This window comes from Lycorma delicatula, chromosome 6 (genome assembly GCF_047948215.1).
Source record: "Lycorma delicatula isolate Av1 chromosome 6, ASM4794821v1, whole genome shotgun sequence".
Classification (NCBI taxonomy): Eukaryota; Metazoa; Arthropoda; class Insecta; order Hemiptera; family Fulgoridae; genus Lycorma; species Lycorma delicatula.
Window position 1 is genome coordinate 7,318,129 of NC_134460.1, and position 23,479 is coordinate 7,341,607.

Below are 23,479 nucleotides of genomic sequence, written 5' to 3' on the forward strand. Positions count from 1 at the left end.
AATTTTATCAAATTAGTAAATGGCAAAACTTAGGACTAGCCTTCTGTAATACTCCTCCATTATTTTCATCCACATTACCCATTAGAATTATTTTTCTTAGATCTCTAATAAACTTAATTTCTAAAAATAGGTTTGTGATGTTACTCCCAAAGTTTCCATTATAAGGAAATATTGAGGATCATATTTCATAAATTGTGTTGTTACTTTTTTACAGCTAATCTAAATTTGATCACTTAAGATCTGATTATCTTATATTTGCTTCCAGAGATTAAAATGTATTAAAATCCTTCCTATTTCTTTCTTACTTAAGTGTTCTAAATAGTGGTATCCGACTTTGGGTCATACATTTCGTCAAAATGAAGGGGTGTATACTTCTTGGTAATTTTTTTGTCTTCAGTTATTTGACAGTTATTTGATGCAGCTCTCCAAGATTCCCTATCTAGTGCTAGTCGTTTCATTTCGGTATACCCCCTACATCCTACATCCCTAATAATTTGTTTTACATATTCCAAATGTTGCCTGCTTGCACAATTTTTCCCTTCTACCTGTCTCTCCAATATTAAAACGACTATTACAGAATGCCTTAATATGTGGTAGTTTCTTCATCGATTTGCTTCAACACCTCTTCATTTTTCACTTTATCCACTCATCTGATTTTTAACATTCTCCTACAGCACCGCATTTCAAAAGTTTCTAATCTTGTCTTCTCAGGTACTTTAATCATCCAAGTTTCACTACCATATAAAGCTACACTCCATACATATACTTTTAAGAATTCTTTACTGACGTTTAAATTAATTTTTGATGTAAACAAATTATATATCTGAATGAAGACTAGTTTCGTCTGTGCCATTCAGCATTTTATATCACTCCTGCTTCATCCATCTTAGTAATTCTACTTCTGAAATAACAAAATTCTTCTACATCCATAATCTTTTCTTATTTTTATATTGTTCTTGTTTATTTTCATGTGGTAGTTCTTGTGTAGGACTTCATCCATGCCGTTCATTCCTCCTTCTAAATCTTTTTTACACTCAGCTGGAATTACTATATCAACAAATCGTAGCATCTTTATCTTTTCACCTTGTACTGTTACTCTGGATTTAAATTGTTCTTTAACTTCATTAATTGCTAGTTCTATGTAAAGATTAAAAAGATAACTAGGATTGAGAACATCCTTGTCAGACTCCCTATTTTATTACAGCTTCTTTCTTATATTCTTAAATTATTACTGTTGCTGTTTGGTTCCTGTAAATGTTAGCAAGTGTTCTTCTATCTCTGTACATGAACCCTAATTTTTTAAAAATTCTGAACATTTTATTCCAGTCTACATCATTGAAGGCCTTTTCTAGGTCTATAAATGCCAAGTATGTTGGTTTGTTTTTCTTTAATCTTCCATCTACTATTAATCTGAGCCCTAAAATTGCTTCTCTTGTCCCTATAATTTCCCTGAAATCAAACTGGTCTTCTCCTAACACTTTTTCCACTCTTCTCTCAATTTTTCTGTACAGAATTCTAGTTAAGATTTTTGATGCACGATTAGTTAAGCTAATTATTCTGTATTCTACACATTTATCCGTCCTGCCTTGGTATCATGACTATAATACACACCAGTTTGTATAATCTATCTATCGCTTCCTCTCCTGCACTGCGCAGTAATTCTGCAGATATTCGTCTACTACAGGAGTCTTTCTGCCGTTCAAATTTTTTAATGCTCTCTTAAATTCATATCTAAGTATTGTTTCTTCCCTTTCATCCTCTTCTTCCTCTATAACACCATTTACTAATTCATTTCCTCCGTATAACTCTTCAATATATTCCACCCAACTATCAATCTTTCCTTTCGTATTATAAATCGGTGTTACCATCTTTGTTTAAGATATAACTGGATTTTAATTTACGTACCACAAAATTCTCCTTAATTTTCCTGTATCCTTCATCTATTTCGCCAATTATCATTTCTCTTCCCACTTCTCACAAATTCACTCTTCTTTCACTAGTTTGCTCTTCCTTTTTATAGTATTTCTTAATTGTCGATAGCTCCTTTTACTTTCTTCATCATTAGCATTCTTATATTTTCTACGTTCACCCATCAGCTGCAATATATCCTCTGATATCCAAGGTTTTCTACCAGTTCTCTTTGTTTTGCCTAAGTTCACTTCGGCTGATTTAAGAATTTACTTTTTAAGATTTTCCCATTCTTCTTCTACATTTTCAACCTTATCTTTTTTTACTCAAACCTCTTGCGATCAAAAAATTTCTTTACCTCCCCTTACTCAAGCTTCTCTAAATTCCAAAAATAGCAGCTGTAGTTTTTCCATTGCTTTCAGCTGTGCAGTACTCAGAAAATTGAGTGATATTGATATGTCCATTTTGAGTGATGTTTGATGTCCTGACCTACACCCATAACAAATACTGAAAGAGCTGCTGCCCTCTTTCAGGAATCATTCCTTAGTCTGGCTCTCAACAGATACCTCTCTGATATGGTTGCACCTTCGAACCAGCTACTTTGTATCATTGAGCATTCAAGCCCCCTCACCATCAGCAAGGTCTCATGATTCACAGAGGGAACTTGGTACTTTAAAGTAATTTATAATTTGAGTGTATCTGTCCAAATTATGTACAGGTACAGATTATGTTTCAACACACATAATCACGTTTTATTTCAAACTAAACATAATTTAGAAAAATTATAGTTTTTCTTTTTCTTTTAACCTTTTGTAAGCAGGAGCGCTCTTCTCAAAATTCATCTGCTCTAAATACATAGTTCTATAAAGTATTACTGTCACACTAGATTGATGTGACAAAGAACAACCAATCTGAAGAGATGTCAGTACTTTTAGAGTAACTAAAGTATTGGTAATGCACATTTTGATTCATGTCTACAATAGATGCTAAAATACTTTCTCTAAAATATGTATTAATACTATTAAATAATCCTCAATTTGAAAAACTGCTGCAGCCTTAGAGAGCAACCAATAAAGGTATGCTGTGAAGCTGTCCTGTATATTCTTATATCAGTCTGTTCATGAGTAATCAATAAACTAGTTGCTAATACCTCTCATTATAGAGAAGTCATATATATATATAAGATACCTGTATATTCCTATATCAGTCTGTTCATAAGTAATCAATAAACTAGTTGTTAATACCTCTCATTATAGAGAAGTCATATATATATAAGATACATTCAATAATTAATGAAACAAACTGATGTAGAGATAAAACTGTTCATTCAATGATAATGAGACTTTTTGAGGGTCAAGTTGGTAACCTTTAAAACACATTTAAAGGTTAAACACATTAATCTAAGCATAACCCCTTTTGTTGATTTCAGAATGTCAGCTCCACTTGAAATATGCATGCCATATCAGAGGTGTGGACCAGTGAAAATTTACTCATGAATGTTGAAACAGACGGTGAAAAGTATTTAAAACGCAGTAACATGTATAAGTGGGTGGAACAGTTTAATTTGGGCAGAACAAGTGTGATTGATCTTGTTCTGATCACTCATTGTTTGATCGTCTGGAATACCAGTTGAAGTTTTGACTACCATGCTTAAAATCGTATAAATGATCTTATTCATGAAGATAGGGGAGTCAAAATTTCCCAAATTGCTAGTTTATGTAATATTAGTGTTGGAACCACGCATTCAATCATTCATGATGTGCTGAATTATCACAAAACATGTTCAAGATGGGTTTGAAGACAGTTGACTTAAACCCATAAAGACCCAGATTTAGTTGGGAGGTGTTGCCACATCCTCCTTACAGCCCAGACCTTGCCCTGTCTGATTTTCATTTGTTCGACCTGCTCAGACGTTTTACACAACAGGAAGTTCGACGACAACGAACTGGTCAAAAAAGTGGTACATGAACGGTTCAAACAGCAAGGTTAAGACTTCTACACTGCAGGAATCACAAAGGTCACAGAATGGTGGGAGGACAAATGTCTAAATGTTCCTGGAGACTATGTAGAAAAGTAGTGTTTCATTGTCACTGAATAAATTGTTTTTTCTCTACATCAACTTGTTTCATTAATTATTTAATGTCCCTCGTATTATGCTAACATTATTAGTATCCTGAATAAAATCAGTACCATATAAAAAAATAAGAGAAAAGAGATAAAAATGTAAAAAGAACAGCTAATATATTACCAGACAGATTACACACTAACAAAAAAACTATTAAAAACAATAATAAATACCAATAAATGTAATATTATTACCATTCAATTTTGCAATAACTCCAAGCAAATTCCAATTTTCCCAACCTTTTGGTTCAAGACTAATACTTTTTTTAGCCGCAAGAAATGCTGTTTGCATCAATTGTTTTTTATCTGTACTATCAAGACTTACTCTGGACTGTAAACAATAACTGGCTGCTAAATCATGCCATAAAAGGCTGCAATTGCCAATTTTTTCCAGCAACTTTAAAGCTTGTGTAAATACCTGTTAAATGATTTTAAATACAAATTTAGATAAAAATGTTCATTCAATACATATCTACTTTATTTAAACTTATCTCAATACAGTTAATAACCATGTTTTTTTTTATAATTGACATAATAGATTAATTTGTGAGATGTGAATAATACTTCTATTCATCTATTTACAACAAAGTTAACTGAATTACAATATGCTGCCATCTTAAGAGTAAGACAGGAAGGCATCAGCAGCAAATTGCCTTTATATGAAGTTTAAAAAATCTACCAGAATGCTGGGATCATTAAATTCCACACTTATTTAATCTTGGAAATGTACCAGTTGGGTAGACAGTGATTTATGGTCATCATTTAAAAATGTAGACCCCAAAAAGCTCAGCAACTAACATAGGTAATGCATTAACTAAGCTATTAACCTCTGCTCTACTTTGGCTGACAGAATAATGACATGGGCAGAGACTGAAAATGTACTTTTAGAAGAAAAAAATGGCTTTGAGGTAGAAAACATCTTTGTGTTATTCTCAACACTGAATATTATACCTTCTGAAGGGAACAACCTACATGATGTTTATAACTTTAAGAAAGCCTTCAACACCATTCACTGCTTGAAGCTATGATCAAAACTAAAAGAGTATAGAGCTGAGTGTGAAAATAGTTGCACTAATTACCAATTTATATGATAAGAAATTTTATCATGCTGAATGAGAATTCCTTGAAATCAGCAAAGATTGATTACAGAGGGAGTTGTACGGAGCATCTCTTTAAGCCCTCTTCTCTTCTCTCTGTTCATTAGTGATATATATGCTTCAGAGATTTGAGCACCATTTTGCTATGAACGACCTGAGACGACTGAGAAATATTCTGTATGTGGAAGGTATTTCTAATAGCTTAATATTAAGGCAGTATTTTTTTTGTATTAAAAAAAATATATATATATAACTGGGAACAAAAGATATCAAATATGTAAATTAATCAAAAATAACAACCAAACAATTGTAAAAATGATAAAACACTGAAAATTTATATATTATATTATATATATATATATATATATATATATATATATATATTTTTTTTTTTAATATAAACCATCTAATATAGAATATTGAAATAAGACATAGCTATCTTAATTTTACCAAGAAAATTCTTTCATGGGACCTCCTGAATCTAATATCATGAAATAATTTAGTTAAACTGCATAATAAAAATACTGAAATAATTAAAATTGCATATTAATTTATTATACCAGCGCTGCTATCTATTGTAGGTTTTCTATAAGACTGTCTCCCCAAACACTGTCTGATAGTTTATCAAATTTAAATTTTGTTTATATTTATATATATGTAATATTTTACTAATTTAATTTTGATATCTTTATTAATTTCTAATATTTCTAAATTTGGTTTAATAACAGAAATAGAATGTTTATTGCTTATTGGATGCTCTGCCATATTACAAGAGGTTATCTCTAAAGTAAAGATCGTTTCATTGTAAAAAAAATTTAATCTGAAAACTTTATAAATATTTTTATTTCTCTTAAACTACATATCTTATACTACTTATCTATATAATTGCCACGTGAATTAAGACATTTATCATAGCAATACACCAGCTTCAATATACCCTCGTCACATTCTTCTGCCACCAGTCCATTTAGCTAGTGATTTTTAAGTTCATAGTCACCCGTGAATTGCTTACTACTCAAAAATTATTTCAATTTCCCAAAAAATTGATAATCAGAATGAGCTAAGTCCAAACTACATGGTGGGTGATCATAAATTTCCCATCCAAATATTCTCAGTAAATCATACGTCAGATCAACAACATGTAGACATACATTATTGTGCAGTAGGATGATGCCGTCGGTCAGCCAACCACATCGCCAATTTTGAATGGCACGTCGTAACTTATGTAGAGTTTTGCAGTAGGCTTCTACATTTATAGTTGTTCCATGTGGCATGAAATCAATCAGCAGTATGCCAAACTTAACCCAAAAGACTCTGGCTTTACGTCTATATCAGTTTACGTCCATATGGCTGTGGCTTGACCTTTGTTGGTCTGGTTGGTGATTGAGGATGGCGCTATTCACTTGACTACTATTTTCTCTCTGGTGTGTAATACAAAATCCATATTTCATTGCTGGTAACGATTGAATTAAGGAAGTCATCGCTATGTATCGTCAAAAATTACAAAGCAAATCCCATTCCGATTTTTTTGTGACGTTCCATTAAGGCAGCAGCACCCAACATGCACACAAACCTTTCTGAAGCCTAAATATTCATGAACAATGTGACCAATAACAGCTCTTGAAATATCAGGAAAAAGAAGGGCCAGGTTGGAAATCGTTAAGCGACAATCTTTTCTAATTTCATCATCAATGCATTTCAACAAGCCCTCATTGATTATTGAGAGCCTCCTCAAATGTTCTTCATCATACACATTAATTCTGTTACTTCTAAACCTTTCACATCATTTTCGGATGTTTCTTTCATTCATTAAATTATCACTGTACAAATCCCAACCCCGTAGGGGGAAGACAACCACCTTGTGACATTACCAGTCACCACACCACTCCCTCTGTTCCGAGCCCTGAGGGGCTTTACTGGAGGTCGTCTTTAGACCTGCCTTCTAACTGATTACATCACACATATCAACCAGGTGTCGGTCAGGATGCCACCAATGTTGTGCCTCGGCAGACATTTGCATCAGTAAAAATACATATCAAATTTCACCTTCGCTTAGGCCTCAAACGAACATCTTCACATCCAACCTAACATGATTCCCTCAAACTAACTAACCAAAACTAACTAGGTACGAATCCCAAACCTAGTCCAGATTTGACAGCACCATTAGCGACTGTGAATGCCTCAGAAAACAAACGAGTTTAAAGTTAAATCATTGCTACACTCATACCAATCAAAATTATGTCTTACGCAACATAAATTCAGCCCTACACCCAAATAAATCGACCAATTTAGGTCACCTAACAAGGGGAACGTCACCTCATTCTGATCCATACAGGAGCCACGAACAAACCTCGCACCCCCACCCAGTCCCACCATGGTATCTTGCGTGGCATTACAGTCATGATCATGACTGCCACCGGTCATTGTACACAGCAACCAACTGCCTATAAATTTCAGCCGGCTTAACAGTTTGATGATTTAAAAAATGTATGACTTCAAGTATTCCAGTCGGCAACAACATCGATTTTCCTACTCACTTTATAACATAATAAGTTACATGTAATCTAAGATACTACAATGCGACAACTTACAGACAACAATGCAGTGTGTACATTACTAGCACGGCCATGAACGACACAGGTTCACCAACCTTAAGGAGAGAAATTTCCTTGCGGTCTTTACTTTAGAGATATCCCTTGTAGATAAAGCAAATTTATTATTTCTGTAACTTCTATCACGATCAAGAAATCTAGTTTTTAAGAACCAATTTGTTTCTTCTGTATAAGTACCATCACAATCATTACAATTAATTTTATAAAAATTGCAATAATTAATTCTATTAAAAAAATAATAAATTAGTTTTATATAATGGCAGACCGTCCAATAAACATTCTATTTCTGATATTAACACAAATTTAAAAATATTGGAAGTTAATAAAGATGATATAAAATTAAATTATCAGAAAAATATTACACATATAAATACAAACAAAACTGAAATTTGATAAACCTTCACACAATGTTTGAGGGAGACTGTCTAATTACAACTGATAAAAAATGAATTATTAAGACTTCACTGAATAAATGAGGTAGTAGTGCTACCAGATGCAGGTTTTATGGAAAACAGGGTGTGGTATAGTGATACCAGAAGGAGGATACATTCCTCTCAGTGGCACAACTGTTTTTAGCTTCAGTATAATGAATGATAAAAATATGTGGAAAATGGATTAATTTTTGTAAGAATGAGCACACACGCATGCATGCATGGGTGTGACCTTTTCTTAGGTACAACATTCAATTTTAGTGGCACGCATATTTAAGCTTTTTGAATTTGTTTTATCCAGAAAAGACAATTCACCACAATTCTTTTTCAATTTAATTTTATTTAACTTACTTGTTTTAAGTTTATAATTATATTAGAGTATAATATACTACACAAATTATGGCTTATCAAATACCACATTGCTTCTAAGAATTTTAAAATTATAGAAAAATGTCATCAAACAGAAGCAGGTGAGTTATATTTTATTTGATTTATTTATATAATCTGTTAATAAATTTTAAGAATTTCTAGTTTTATAATTGTCAAATGCGTAAATTCTCAAACACTGAATGATGAAATATTCATTCACAATGAATATATAATAAATAAAAAGAAATGCCTGACTTTAGGAATATTTTAGATTGCATATAAAAATATATAGATTGCAGTATTACTATAAAATAATAAAAAAAAAGAATATCTTTTTTTTATTATTTTATTTCAATTATCAAAACAATTTATAAAAAAATTGATTGTGGTTACCAACTATTCCAACAACTTAAATAATTAATTATTCAAATACTATAGATGAAAGGTAAAATTAAGAGTTAAAAAGATTTAAGTGGTAAAACTTCAACATAAAATCTGAGGCAAAAATTAATATGAAAATCAACCCAAGAAAATAATTAAACTTAACTAAAACCATAGACTAGTAACTTGAATCTAATAACACATATTTATACTATTTTTACAAGAAAAAATACATTATATTGTTATACTTAGATAGCAAAGGTGGTATAAAACAAATTTTTTAAATATTTCTTTATTGTGATTTACACATGAGCATTTTTAATGATAGTTTTGGCTACTTGTTGCAAACCCAACATTCATATTTATGACGCATGTATCCGTTTTATTTATGTATATTAATTCTCCGTCAAAATGTTTTTATGTGTTTTTATCATACATATTTATATGTTTTCATAATAGATCACATTTTCTTATCTTCAATTTTTTTAGCTGAGCCAATAAATTAGATACTTACTTTTAATAATTAACCATTTTTAAATGAACACATATTCACTAAATACATACAAATAAAACTTTCTTTTATTATTATATTTCTTTTTAAACTTCAAGCAACACATCTCGAAATACTATACATTTAAAAATGAAAAAGTAAACATAAATTACGAGCCATCAAATTAATTATGAGAGTGATGGATTTCTTAAGATGGTGACACTGTTAGAATAACGGCATCAATTTTTCTTCCACCTCACTGTTTCAGCATTAAGAAAATATATATAAGAAAACCATTTACACTTTCTGTCTTGGTGGTATCATTAATCTTGTTATTGAATATTTTAACAGAGCAAGGATGTTTAATAAAAAATTTTATACATATAAAGTTAAAAGTTATTCTACCTACCAAAAATATGTTGTGTATCCATTGAAGCATGTTATAATAAGTAACCACTGAAGAGATGTATGAACACCTACAGCACAGAATATGATATGACAGAGATATTACTTTCTATTTATTAATTAACTTAAGATAATAAATCAAATCATATCTTACGTAGAAGCAAATTTGTAACAAGAAAATTGTGACTTGATCGTTATCCTGTCACCAGTCTGATTCTGTTGTGGACTAAACCAACAAGGAATCAATAAAAATGCCCAAGTTGGAGGTAAATTACCAGCTAGTGTAAAAATATCCCCTAACAGTTTCCATAAACAAGAAACATCACTCCATTCTTTTAATGCACTGAAACATAATAAAAATCATTTAATAAAGTGTATAAAATACATAATGCGTACGGATATATAATCCAACTTGATCCACCTAAGTACAGAAATTATACCTTTTTTTTTTTTATATCTTACAATAGTGCTTTCGTAGCAACCCACATCTTCGGTTATAATTTGCTTCTTAAGTGTTTATATCAAACTACATATTATACTCAATACAATTAAATATAAAAAAATTCTTTAATAATATATTTTTATAAATTTAAGGAGATTTTAAAATTTTTAATTTATATATTTTTTAAAAAAGCTTTTAACTTGTGATTTTTAAAAGAATTTTTATATTTTAATTCCTGAATTAAAATTTTAATTTATAAAAAAAAATTATACATTACAAAACAGTTTTTTATACAAATCGTATTGAGTAGAATACGTAATTTGATATAAACTAAACACTTAAAAAGTAAATTATAACTGAAGATGTGGGTTGCCACGAAAGCACCATTGCAAGATATAAAAAAAATAAGGTAAATTTCTGTACTTAGGGTGGATCAAGTTGGATTATATATTCAATATATAGAATATATATATTATATTATAATATGTTATTATATATTATTTAATTTATGTTATTATATAATTAATTATGTTATAATATATATTATATTCTATATATATATATATATATATATAGAAATATATAGAATATATATATAGAAGATGTGAATTGCCACAAAAACGCTATTGTAAGATATGAAAAAATAACATAAGTGTCATCTTATTTAATTTATAATTTCTGTATTTAGGTGAATCAAGTTGGATTATATATACAATATATATTAGTACACAGGGATGTAGTATTGAAAAGATTGACTTTATAAAAATTATCATGAATGCTAACCAGACAAAAATTATCATTTAAGTTTTACAAATTACATATTCAACTTCACAATATAATACATTCAATAAATTTTAATAAAGTTTGCCTTAAATTAAACATAATTCTTTAAATATGCTAGGATTAACATTAAGAATTCTCAATTTAAGAAATGTATAATAAAAGCAAAATACTTTGCAGAAAGATTTAGGATGAAGCAGGGAATCATATTATAAATTAGTTATATAACACACACTTTCAATTGGTGCAAGTTTTGGGCATTTAATATTTGATTATGTATTTAATTTGATTAAAACTAATATTGAAATTCAAAAAAATTAACTTAATGAATCTAACTATAATAAAATTAGTAATTAGATAAAAAGAGGAAATAATAGTAATAATAATAATAATAATAATAATAAAAGAGGAAATAATAGTAATAATAATAATTACAATTGTATTTGCATGAATTATAATAGTAATAAGGTTTTGGTTATTACAGATTACAAGGGGAATTTGTAGCGAATGGTGGTTTTGAAGATTTACATTTCAAAGATGTACAGGTGGATTCAGGTTCATTTACTGATCCTTGTTTTGATTTGATAAATTTGACAAATGTCAAGCTTGATGATAAGGAACAGTTTATTGGGGCTAATGCATTTAAATTAAATTTGAATGATAGTGATAAGAATAATATTAATAAAAATATAGCAGTTGATTCTGAAATAAATATTAATAAAGTAAATCCTAATGACAAAGAACAATTATGTAATTAATATCATTAGTAGTAAAATTCATGAAATTAAATGTGAAAATTTAGCTCGCAAACCAATTTTTAATAATAAAAAAGTAATTTACTATTTGAAAAACAAACTAAATAAAAATAATTGTACTATTTTAAAATCAGATAAAACTAATACACTTATCATGAATATCAAAAAATATAAATAATCTGATGAAACAATAAATATTAGAAAATAATTTCAAAGAAATAAATGATCCCCTAATAAATTTTAAAAAATAACTAAGTTTAATAGCAAAATACCATAATATTTTTAATTATAACAATAACTTAAAATATCACTCCAGATTATACCCTTCTGAACAAATTGCACCAAAAATTAACTGGAACAAATTTCCAAAAATATATAAACCTGGTATCCCTATGCGACCTTTGATTAATTATACAACTGCTCCATATTATATATTTCCAAAATAACATATAAATTACTTAGGATAAAAATGAATTTAAATTATAATTATAATATAAATAATGAATTTGAATTTGTAAATAAGTTGAAAGACTTAACAATTGAAGAAATACTAGGATGGTTAGCTACGATATTAGTAATATGTATTCTAGCATACCCATAGACAAAACAGTTCACATAATAAAAAATAAATTAATATATAATCACAAAGACCCTTTGTTTGTTGATAACATTATTACTATAATTACAAATACGTGCCAACAAATCTACTTTAAATTTGCCGACAAATATTATATTCAGGAAACTAGCTTACCAATGGGTTTTCTTTTGTCAGCCATCATGTCTGAAATTTATTTACATGATTTTGAAAATAAAATTATTTATGGCATTATTCATACTTATGATATTCTATTATGGACTCGGTATGTCGGTGATATTTTTGTTGTTTAATACAAAAAAGACCATGAAATTTTTCTAGCAGATATTTATTTTTTAATTAATCCAAATTCTTGTTCTTATTAACTTATCAATGGTGAGGTCAGTTTAATTCTTATTTACTTTAAAAAAAAAACTTAAGCAAAGGAAAATAAGTAAGTTTATTTTTTCTAAATGAATATATAAATACCTTCTTATATATTATACCTTCTATATATATTATATATAGAAGGAATTATATATACAAGGTATATATTATACCTTCTTTTCCATCTAAAAAAGGGCAGTATTTTGTGAAAAAATGTTGCTTTAGAATCTGCCATGTTTATGAGAAGAGTAACCCCTCCTTTTAAATTCAGAAAAATAAACAAAATTACCTGGTAACAGCATCTACAGCTTCCTGAAGGCTATCTCTCGTACGACCTAATAATCTCTTTGAGTGAAAAATTTTTGCTGATTGTAGACAAGCTTCAGCAAGACCTTTAAGGACAGGAACATCCTGAGGATATTCTTCAGAAAGTTTTCTGAACTCAGGTATGACATCCTCTGGTTCTTCAGTAATCTAAACATTAACCCCTTAAATTACCAATCTTTTTTCAGCTAAATTTTAAAATATTACCATATGTATAACACTAAAACCAATGTTTTTATAATAAATCAAATTTGATTCAAAGTTAACAGACAGTTTAATAACACATTTTCAATGATATTTGCAGTTTTGTTATAAATGACATTTTTGTTGTTGCACTGTTATAATTTTTCTGTTTCATTAATGATGGTTTTTTTTCAAAACACATATTTATGATACCACTAAAAAAATATATTTGTATTCTATTAATTGTAATTTTGTATTCAATTATGTTTCAGGATATTTAAATTTATTTCTTCAAACTTAGATATATAGTACTTCTAGCAGTCTAGCAGTAGAATGTTTTAGCAGGTTCATTTACAGATGCATTCTGTATTTTTTTTCTGGAAAAAATATCCCCAGAAGTAAAACCATGATTAAATTAAGAAAATGTTTCATTAATCCAATTTCTTACATCATCAACATCCCTGCCGAAGCAGCAGGCCTGGCCGGCCAGCCGAGGGAGCTGCTTGGTGCAGACGCTACCTTCCCAGCCCAACCACTGGGCTTCAATCGCTCTGGCCGTGGACTCACCAGCAGAAGCCAGCCCAGCATGGGATCGCTCCAGGAGAACCACCTCAGCTGCGCCGGCAGTAGATGACCAATGCCAACCCGACAGTACAGGGATCTGGGGGCCATCACTGCCACGTTATAGTGGGGACCCAACTGAACTGCCGCTAAGGATAACTCAATCTGATTTAAACGGACAAGCTGCAACTCCCTGAATACAGCCGAGTCAACATCACTGAAGACCAGCTTCTGCACCGAAGAGCTCTTCTCAGAGCTAATGCAAAATCGGCCCTTTTCAGAGCCACCAGTCCAGAAACCTCAAACAGTCCTTTTCAAGGCTACCACAAGGTTTCAAATGGCAACGTGCCGTTGAAGCCATACGGTGACAACAATAGCCCTTTTCTGGACTACCATAAGCTTTTAGATTTCCATGGGTCATAAAAGCCATTCGGGGACAACTACAACCCTTCTTGGGGCTACCATAAGGTTTTAAAGTGCCAAGTTCTGTCAAAGCCATACAGCGACAATGTCTACATAGAAAATAATTAGTAAAAATTAAAAATTAGCAAACATTCCACTCTCGATTGTAATTCTAAACAAACGAAAAATCAATCCTGAAATTCTAATTGAATTCAATGTTTCATAATTCTACTAACATACATCAGAATTTCATCTAAACCAAATCTTTATTAAATTGAAAGTTAATTTTATATTTGTGTAAAAACCTTTAAATTATATAGAAATGTTTACAAGGTATAATCAAATGTAAAATATACAATGAAAGAACTTGTTTTAATACTTTTAATGTATTTAACTCATTTAAAGATTTCATATGCATGATGGTAATTTCTGTCACAGACTGAGCAGGAAGATTAAGAAAAAATACTATACCATCACATTGAGTAATATTAAAAAAATAAACATTAAAAATGTTTATTTTTTTAAATATTAATTTCTGATAATGTCAGTCATTTTATTTTATTCTAGCTGTTATTCTGGTATGCATAATTAAATACTATGAAAGGTAAATAATTGATAAAAATTACTGCAAAGAGAAAAAATATGATGCGGACATGACATGACTTCCTTGTACGCTTATTAAATTACATATACACATTTTTTTTTATTGAATTATTATTTACTGTAAATTTTTTTTTACAATCAGAGGTTCATAATTATTAATAAATCAATATATTTCAATTAAAAAAAAAGTTGGAAAAAAAGGGATAAAGTCTGATTCAAACCAATGTGCCTTGTATGATCCAAATATTTCATTAATTAAAATTTTATTTGGCAATAACTCTGGAACCAATGAAAATAAGTACCGCTTATGATATATTGTTGAAAAACTCTCAATGAGGGTTTATTACTGCAGTTAAGAAGAAGTCTAAAATCTACATTTTTTTTTGGATTTTGGGCTTTTTTGGACACTTTTGGTTCAATCAATTGCAATCAAAAGGGAGGTGCACAACTAGATGTTACAACAGTCCTACATCTGAAATTTTAAAATCCTGCAGGTAATCGTTTCTGAGTTATGCGAGATACATAAGTACAGATGTCATGTCAAAACTAGTCAAAATGGACATTTCTGTTGAAATCTGAAAACCGAAACTTTTCGTGATCGCAATGCTTCATTTACTTTGTACGCTAAGTAAAAAAGAAATTACAAATAGAAACAAAAAGATACATAATGTAATGTAAAATATAATATAAAACTTCAAACAATACTGTATGATAAATGCAAAGAATGAAAGGCAAAATAGAAAATAACTTATTAGTATTAACATTTTTAATCCCTTGTATGTGAAATAAATATGAAATATATATTTTTTAATCAAATTACAAACCAGTTTAATTCGAGCTATTTGAAGTTGTGGATACAAGGATCCTGGTCTTAACTGAACAACCTTCTGATAAGATTTCTGTGCAGCAGTATAAGCTTTTCTAGCCAGGTATGCATCTCCTAAGACCTCCCAACAGTTACTAAAACAAAATAAATACTGTATGTATATAAACATAATACATTAACTAATAAATATTCGTTTTTAATCCATTAAGCAGAAAATACAACTGTATGAAATGAAGACATATTTATATTTTAGGATATTTTTACATCCAACAGATTCTTCAGCCATTATACTTGCTGGGCAGTCAGTGATCCTTCAAGAAGATCCACCCACAGGCTGTCACTGCCACCTGATTATAAAAAGAATATATATATATATATATCAACTATCTGATCTACAAGAACTACTTTATGAACTTGGCTTATGTTGCTGGCATTCTGTCTTTATAGTTAGCACTTTTTTTAGGATGGAAGAATATTTTAGATGAAAAAATTAATTTTAAGAGGGTTGCACCTCATCCTCATCATCAATATGATGATAGAACTTATAAATAAGAGCCTAATGATAAATATATTTTGGTATATGCCAAGAAATTGGTTTGTCAAATTTTCCATCTCATAAAATTTAATCTAATAAGTCTCTGTATTCCAGAAAGAGATACTGACAGGCAGCATCAAGAAACAAGATATTAATTGCTGAATATTTACCTCAAATCACCGGTTCTTATTACTGAGTCTTTTGTCTTAATTTGTCATTTCATGAAACAAATTACCTGAACATACAAATAAAAGGTAAAAACTTACCTTTACAACTTGATTTTATATCATGCTGAAAACTGAATACATTTGTTCTTGTATGGTAAATTTCAAAACAGTTTTCTATATAATGGTATTTTGCATTTTTTACGCTGATAAATTGTTTCTTTTCTTAATCTTTGGCTGGAACACAGTTTACACCTCTTGGTAGGTTTAGACTTATTAGTTGAGGAAACCTTTTCTATAAAATGGGCCCAAAATTTTCCATTCAGCCAAAGAGTAGATATCCCTGAAGTTGACGGTCGACCACTGGTGTGTCCCTATCTTAGAGGTGAATTGAATTTGGGATCTGCTCACTTAAATTTCAATGAAAATCATTAAGTTTTATAGTTTTCCTGTTATATTTCTATAATAATAATGCTTGCATTATACAAGGTGACATCAAAAAGATAAAACAATAATTTTTTATACCCCTTTGCAAACCTCCTCATTACTGGGAGTGACACCAACCTTTATCTACCCCTCCTATATATATATTTGTTGTAATCAAACACTGCATTAGGTTTCAGGGTTTTTTAGGGTTGAGGTTTCTAATTTCTCGCTGGCTCACAACTTCTATAAAGTCGTATTGTCCATGAAAAGTAGAAAGCATAAAAAACAACTTGTATAAGATGTAAACACACAGCTGATCTAAAAGTAATGATAAAAATAAAACTATCGAAATAGAAATGATAGCAAATGACTGCAGTTGATATAAAACATCTAAACTTCTCTAAACTTCTAAACTAAACTTCTCTATAAGATAAAAAACCCGAAACTATATCTTGCAGTAGAATGTACATGCTCAAATATAGTGATAGGAAGAGTCCATCTTTCATAATTACGCAATAAAAAAAACACGATGCACTGTGTTCATCTTTTGTGATGAATGGGTTAATGCACCCTTCCAACATTACTAAGTAATAAAAAATTGTTACAGAAAAATAAAAAACTAATTTTTATTATCTTTCTTGATCCGAAACTTGTTCTTTCCATTTTAATGAATGGTGCTTACAGTTACCCATTTACTTTCAACCCAACACAACTTTTGTTGTATTTTATATCCCAACAATTTTAACATGAATGAAATTTTATAGTAGCGATTTAAAATGTTAAAAGTTTCTATTTTCTAATATTTCCTGGCCTGCTTGGAAACATTTTTTACAATATTTATCCAAACGTTTTAGTCAAACAACTCCATTATTGTGTTTCGGTATTTTTTATAAAGTATGAGGTTATTTTATGTTTTTATATTACTTAATGTCAATCATAGTTATGACATTTGTCAAATAATTACCAGCATAATTAATAAATTAAACATGTTAAGTTTTAGTGAATAGTAGAAAAAATGAAATATTTTTAATACTAACAGAATCAGATATGACAGTAGAAAATTACCACATAGTTGACTGGAATAACAATCAAAATCAAACAATTTATATTTTTCTTAATCAACAACTGCATTGTTAATATTTCACACATTAAAATAGTAATGGAAAAATAAGGAGGTATTTTTTATTATCTCTGCAGAGTACTGTTGACATCATGTCTATGACGTTACTCGATAACCTGGCATTACATAAATAAATAATCAAGGGTTACCTGATTTAGTAGAGTCCGGTTACATTAAATATAAATGAAACTACAAATACTTATGATTCTGTCACTTTAAAGAATCTTAATGCATTCGCTAAAGTAGCCTAAGAAGAACAATGCTCATTTGACATTAAATGTCAATGAAACTGGCTCTACTATAAACATTTTCATTACAAATGTGTACAGCCAAAGGAAAAAAAATTACATCTGCACATTTTTTAAAATAGAAGCAAATCATATTTGACAAATACAATGTTCAAACATCACGTTATACTGTTGCAGGATGTTCGTATTTGTTATGTAGGTGCGTATTGTTGCCACATGCTGTGTTTACTATCGGCTAGCACAATATTACAATACTAGCAAGTAGATGTAGGGGGAGTTTGTAGTTCCCCTGCATGCCTGCACACAAGCTCCTTCTACCAAAATAGCAGACGACTGCACAATGACCCACCATGCGCCAGCAGCTTTATAAACAGCAGCATGGCAATACAAGAGCTTTCACTCTCAGACCACCACCAGAAAAGATTACCCCAACAACGTAGGGGAAGACACCCACCTTGTGGTGATTCCGGTCACCACACCATCCCCTTCGTTCCTAGCCCTGAAGGCCTTTACCGGAGGTCATCTTCAGACCCTCTAACTGATTATATCTCATAGTCACCAGCCAAGTCTCAGTCAGGATGCCACCAACGCAAATGCCTCGGCAGACATTTACATCAGTAAATGTCTTTACATCAGTAGCACTCTGTCTTTACTGTAAAGACAGAGATAGACGAGAACCATCTCAGCTATGCTGGCATCAGATGATCTGGGGGTAATCCCCAACCATACTGTAGTGGGGACACACGTCTGATTCCAATAGATGAGCCATAACTCCTTGACTACAATCCATGAACCAAGGTGACATTGTCAAAGATCAGCAGCCAAGGCAACATTGCCAGAGACCAGCAGTTGTACTCAACAGCCCTACTCAGGGCTACCTCATCCAACATCAAACAGCCCTTTTCAGGGCCACTATAAAATCTCAAACAGCCCTATTCAGGGTTACCACAAGGTTCTAAAATGACATATGTTGCCAGGGAAATATGGCGACTGTTTGTCGAATGTGATTAAGTAGTGTACTGGATCTGAATTGTGTCTATTTATGAAGTAAACAGCTAGTTTTCTTATAAGGGTAACTAAAAATCTTATGAAATAAGCTATTAAAAAACACTGTATTTATCAAATTTGGTCCAGTTTGTCATTTCCAAATTTATGGTTTTAAATAAATTTTCACATAGAACTATAAAGGGCAAAACATAGCTAATGGAAAAAATTTTCACCAGGTTTTAAGTTTGCGACAGACCTCAATGCAACTCCGTCCAACTAAAATAAAGGAATTTTATATTCATCTACATATATACAGAAGGAATATCTTCCTGCAGTCAAGCCTGCACAATCCAAAGGGGTTGATTTACAACCACTTTTCAGGAACTGATAGTCACTGCAGCAGGGATGCAGTAAAGTTCCAAACACAGGAATATTCAGTGAATCAATCTTTATAGCACAATGCCTTTGCTAACACAAACTTAATAAGGTCCAGGTTAAGATAAAAGCTGCATTCCTTAAAAGCCAGAGTCTAAAATGACCTGGAATATTTTAAGGAATAGAGAATCCTGAAAAATGAACTTGAGAAATAAGGATAAATGCCAAAGCCAAAGCAAAGTTTAATAAATTATTTTCTACAGATAACGAATATTAAACAACAGTGAATACAGTTGCACTGCATGATGCTGGCATTTATTACTGACTAATGAATATAACAATTGTTGATGCTGCATAATATTTGTATTGAAAAATAAATATATTACGTCTATCAGCCATACATGATAGTCACTTATTTACTTATGAAACATTTTCTGATATTAATAAACATCATTCACCACATAACTGTATTTTTTAATAAAGAAATATCAAATTTTCATGACCTAACAGAATGTATGCATTTCAACAGAAAAACTAAGTACTGACAAATTAATAATTCAGCAAATTCTGTTAAACATAATAGTTTTAAAAAAACATAGTTATCTCTTATCTATAAAACTAAAAGAACATAAACATACGAGTCTTCCACATCAATACGAATAGCAGCTAGAAGGGATTTCACAGCAGCACCAACATCTTGAAGTTCAAAATGTTGAATACTTAATTGTAACCACGCCCATTTGCTTTGTGTTGTTTTTGTAACAGCAGTTAATAATTCAATATTTAAAGCCTGCAAAGAAAATAAAATAAAAAACATCAATAAATCCATTAATATGAGAGGTGGATCAAAAAATAAGTTACACCCTTACTGTGTTCTTGAACTGAAAAGGATATATTAATGTCTTACAGTGGCAGCACTGGTTGTGCTGTTGTCTTTAAGCTCCCCCAGCAGCAATTCTGTACTCAGTACATGCGTAGTGTCATTGTCAAATATAGGATGTCCTTTAGGGGTTTTGTCCAGATTAGAAGGGCATTCAGCAGTCCGATTTTTGTAGGCAAAAAATTACAATTGTGAAATTCATCGCCAAGTTTTTGAGGTATATGGTGGGACTGCAATGTCACATCCCATGATCACAAAATGGTGCCAAATGTTCAGAAACGGAAAAACAAATGTGAATGACAGACTGCGTGCTGGCGTCCTTCAACAGCAAACACAACGGGTAACACGGAACATGTGAATGAAATGATCTTGAGTGACTGGCATATTAAAATTAGAGAAATTGCAAGTGAACTTAACATCAGTTTGGTAGTTTGATTGTGATTATTCACGATCAGCTTGGTTACCGTAAGAAACCAAGCACGGTGGGTGCACGATGGGTGCCAAATCTGTTGACTGACAACCACAAACATAAACATTTTGCATCTGCTCTTTCTTTTTCTTCAACGTTATTCCAGGACTGGTCCACAGTTTTTGAAACAAATCATCACAGGGGATGACAGCTGGGTGCTTCATTACAGTCCTGAGACTAAACGAGCATCACATGAACGGAGATACTAAGATTTGCTCAAAAGGTTATGCTGACATCTTTTTCAATTCCGAGGGAGTTATTTACAGTGAATTTATGCCCCGAGGAACAATAATCAATGCTGAATCTTAACGTGAAGACTTTAAAAAAATTGCGTAAAGCCATTAAAGATCGAAGACCTGGAAGACTGAGCAATGGTATCGTTTTTCTTTGCGACAACACTACTCCTCATTCAGCTCATGTGACAAAGGAGTTACTGCAAAAATTCAAGTGGGAAGTGTAGTCTCATCCGCCTTACAGCCCTGACCTAGCACCCTGTGACTACCACCTGTTTGGTCCTCTCAAGCGAGACCTGGGAGGGGAGCGCTTCGCTAATGATGAACTGAAGGAAGCGGTAGTTAAATGGTTGAAGGAAATTGGACGAAATTTTTATGAGAGTGAAACTGAAAAACTTGTCACAGGGTATGAAAAGTGTTCAGAAAAACTTTGTGATTATGTCGAAAAATAGATGAAAATGTGTAGTTTTTTGTTCAATAAAAAAAAAATTGTCTTATAAATATGTGTTTGTTTCATAGAAGGGGTGTAACTTGCTTTCTGATCGTCTCTTTTAATTAAAAAAAAAAAAAATATAAAATATTGACTTATAAGTCAATAAAATAATAGAACCATCATAACTTTCAGAAATCATTCTTTTCAGAAATATCATTTTAAGAATACAGCAAATAATATTTATGACCATTAAAACCTAAATAAGTAACATAATACGTAATTAAAAGTAAAATCATTATATAAGTAATTAATATAATTGATTTGGATAAATAATCTTATTCTACATTAAAAAAATAGCATTATCCAATATCATAATAATTATTATTTTACAATAGAGAATTTACAGAGTTAAAATCATTATTTTATACAAAAACTTTTTTGTATTAAATTAATTCACTTACATAGGTAAAAAAAAATTATATCTATGATAAAATTCACAAATAATATATTATCAGAATATTCAGAATAAAAAATAATAAGTTATCTTTTTTAAATCATTCATTGACTTATTTCAACTCGCATGCAATATAGAAAGAGCTCCTTGACAGAGCAAAAAGTTAGTGTATTAATGCTCAAAATCTGAACATTATAATAATTTATAATGAATTTGAAAGGATTCTTATTTAATATATATATATATATATATATAAATACTATTAAATAAACCACCTGGTGTAGAATAACATTTATTATTGTTGTTTAATAAATAACAGCAATAATAATATATTTATTATGCAATAACAGAATTATTTCAATCGTGACTAAGGATGCGGGATCCCATGAAAGTATCTTAATATTCTATACTAGGTGGTTTGTTTAATATAATTTAACAGCACAGAGGAATAATATTAATTTTGAAAAGATTAATTTCAGTAATACACATATATATATAAATAAATAACTTGATCCACCAAGTACAGAATAAGATTAAATTAGATAGGATGACAATTACCTTACACAAGAGTACTTTCACAATTTTCTCGCATCTTAAGTTGATCCAAACTTATGATTGTTCACGTAAAATTACATACCATAAATACACAATATTAACAAAATAAAATCTTGATAAATACAATAACACAAAATTTGTTAAAATTTTGGATATAAACTTTAAAATCAATTCAAATCAAAATGGAATTAAAATTTTTATTCCTTTTATATTTAAGATTTAAAATCAAAATCAAAAGTTAAAATTAAAGTTAAAAATTCCATATATAAAAATATGTTGTCAAATAATAAAAATATTAATTAAAAGTTAAAATTATAAATATGTTAAATAAGAAGGAGTGTGTATGTGTGTGGTTTGGCTAGCCAATATTATGTTACTGTCTGGATAGTAATATAATATACAATGGACATGTAATGTTCAGATTCAAAACACTAGTGTTTTGAATCAAATGTAATACGTCAAACAATCGATAAAAACAACACTTTAACAAAGTATGATGTACATTTTAATAACCACAATCTCTTAGTAATGTGTGAAGTCAGTTGTTACAAATATACTTTCATCACTTCTACAACAAAATTACACATCACAAAACAATATACATAATAATCAATAATACTAAAAAAATTTGTGATTGGAATAAGCAACTAACTGTGTTAAAATATTTTTGTAATTATTACATTTGAAAAAATAGATATTACAATAAAAAGATATCTCAATCGCATTATAAATTATTGAAAAAAGGAAATGAGCAACAGTTTCAGTTTTTACAAGTAACAGTAGGAAAACATGAGTTCATATGTTGTTATAAACATAAGCAGAAAGGTGTCTTAATTTGATGTCAAAAAGTTAGATCACTCTTACATTTTCTTTTCATGAGCATTCTTTTAACAATTTAAAATAATAATTTTCAAGCACACAAGACATAAATATTAATTTAAAATAC

The 23,479-nt window shown here is 30.2% G+C and overlaps 1 protein-coding gene across 2 annotated transcripts in view; it reads right to left on the bottom strand.

Annotated features, from left to right (window-relative positions):
• LOC142326448 (superkiller complex protein 3-like) overlaps positions 1-23,479 on the bottom strand; it is a 31,640-nt gene that overhangs the window by 344 nt on the left and 7,817 nt on the right. Inside the window, exons 4-9 of one of the 2 annotated variants that reach the window (XM_075368966.1) lie at positions 20,148-20,299; positions 15,653-15,788; positions 13,045-13,229; positions 9,972-10,160; positions 9,822-9,888; positions 4,228-4,450 (exon numbers count right to left, since the gene is read on the bottom strand). In XM_075368966.1, the coding sequence (XP_075225081.1) occupies positions 4,228-4,450; positions 9,822-9,888; positions 9,972-10,160; positions 13,045-13,229; positions 15,653-15,788; positions 20,148-20,299 (952 nt within the window). Of the gene's footprint in view, positions 1-4,227; positions 4,451-9,821; positions 9,889-9,971; positions 10,161-13,044; positions 13,230-15,652; positions 15,789-20,147; positions 20,300-23,479 lie in introns of those variants that run through there. The other variant, XM_075368967.1, reaches the window with a different exon arrangement.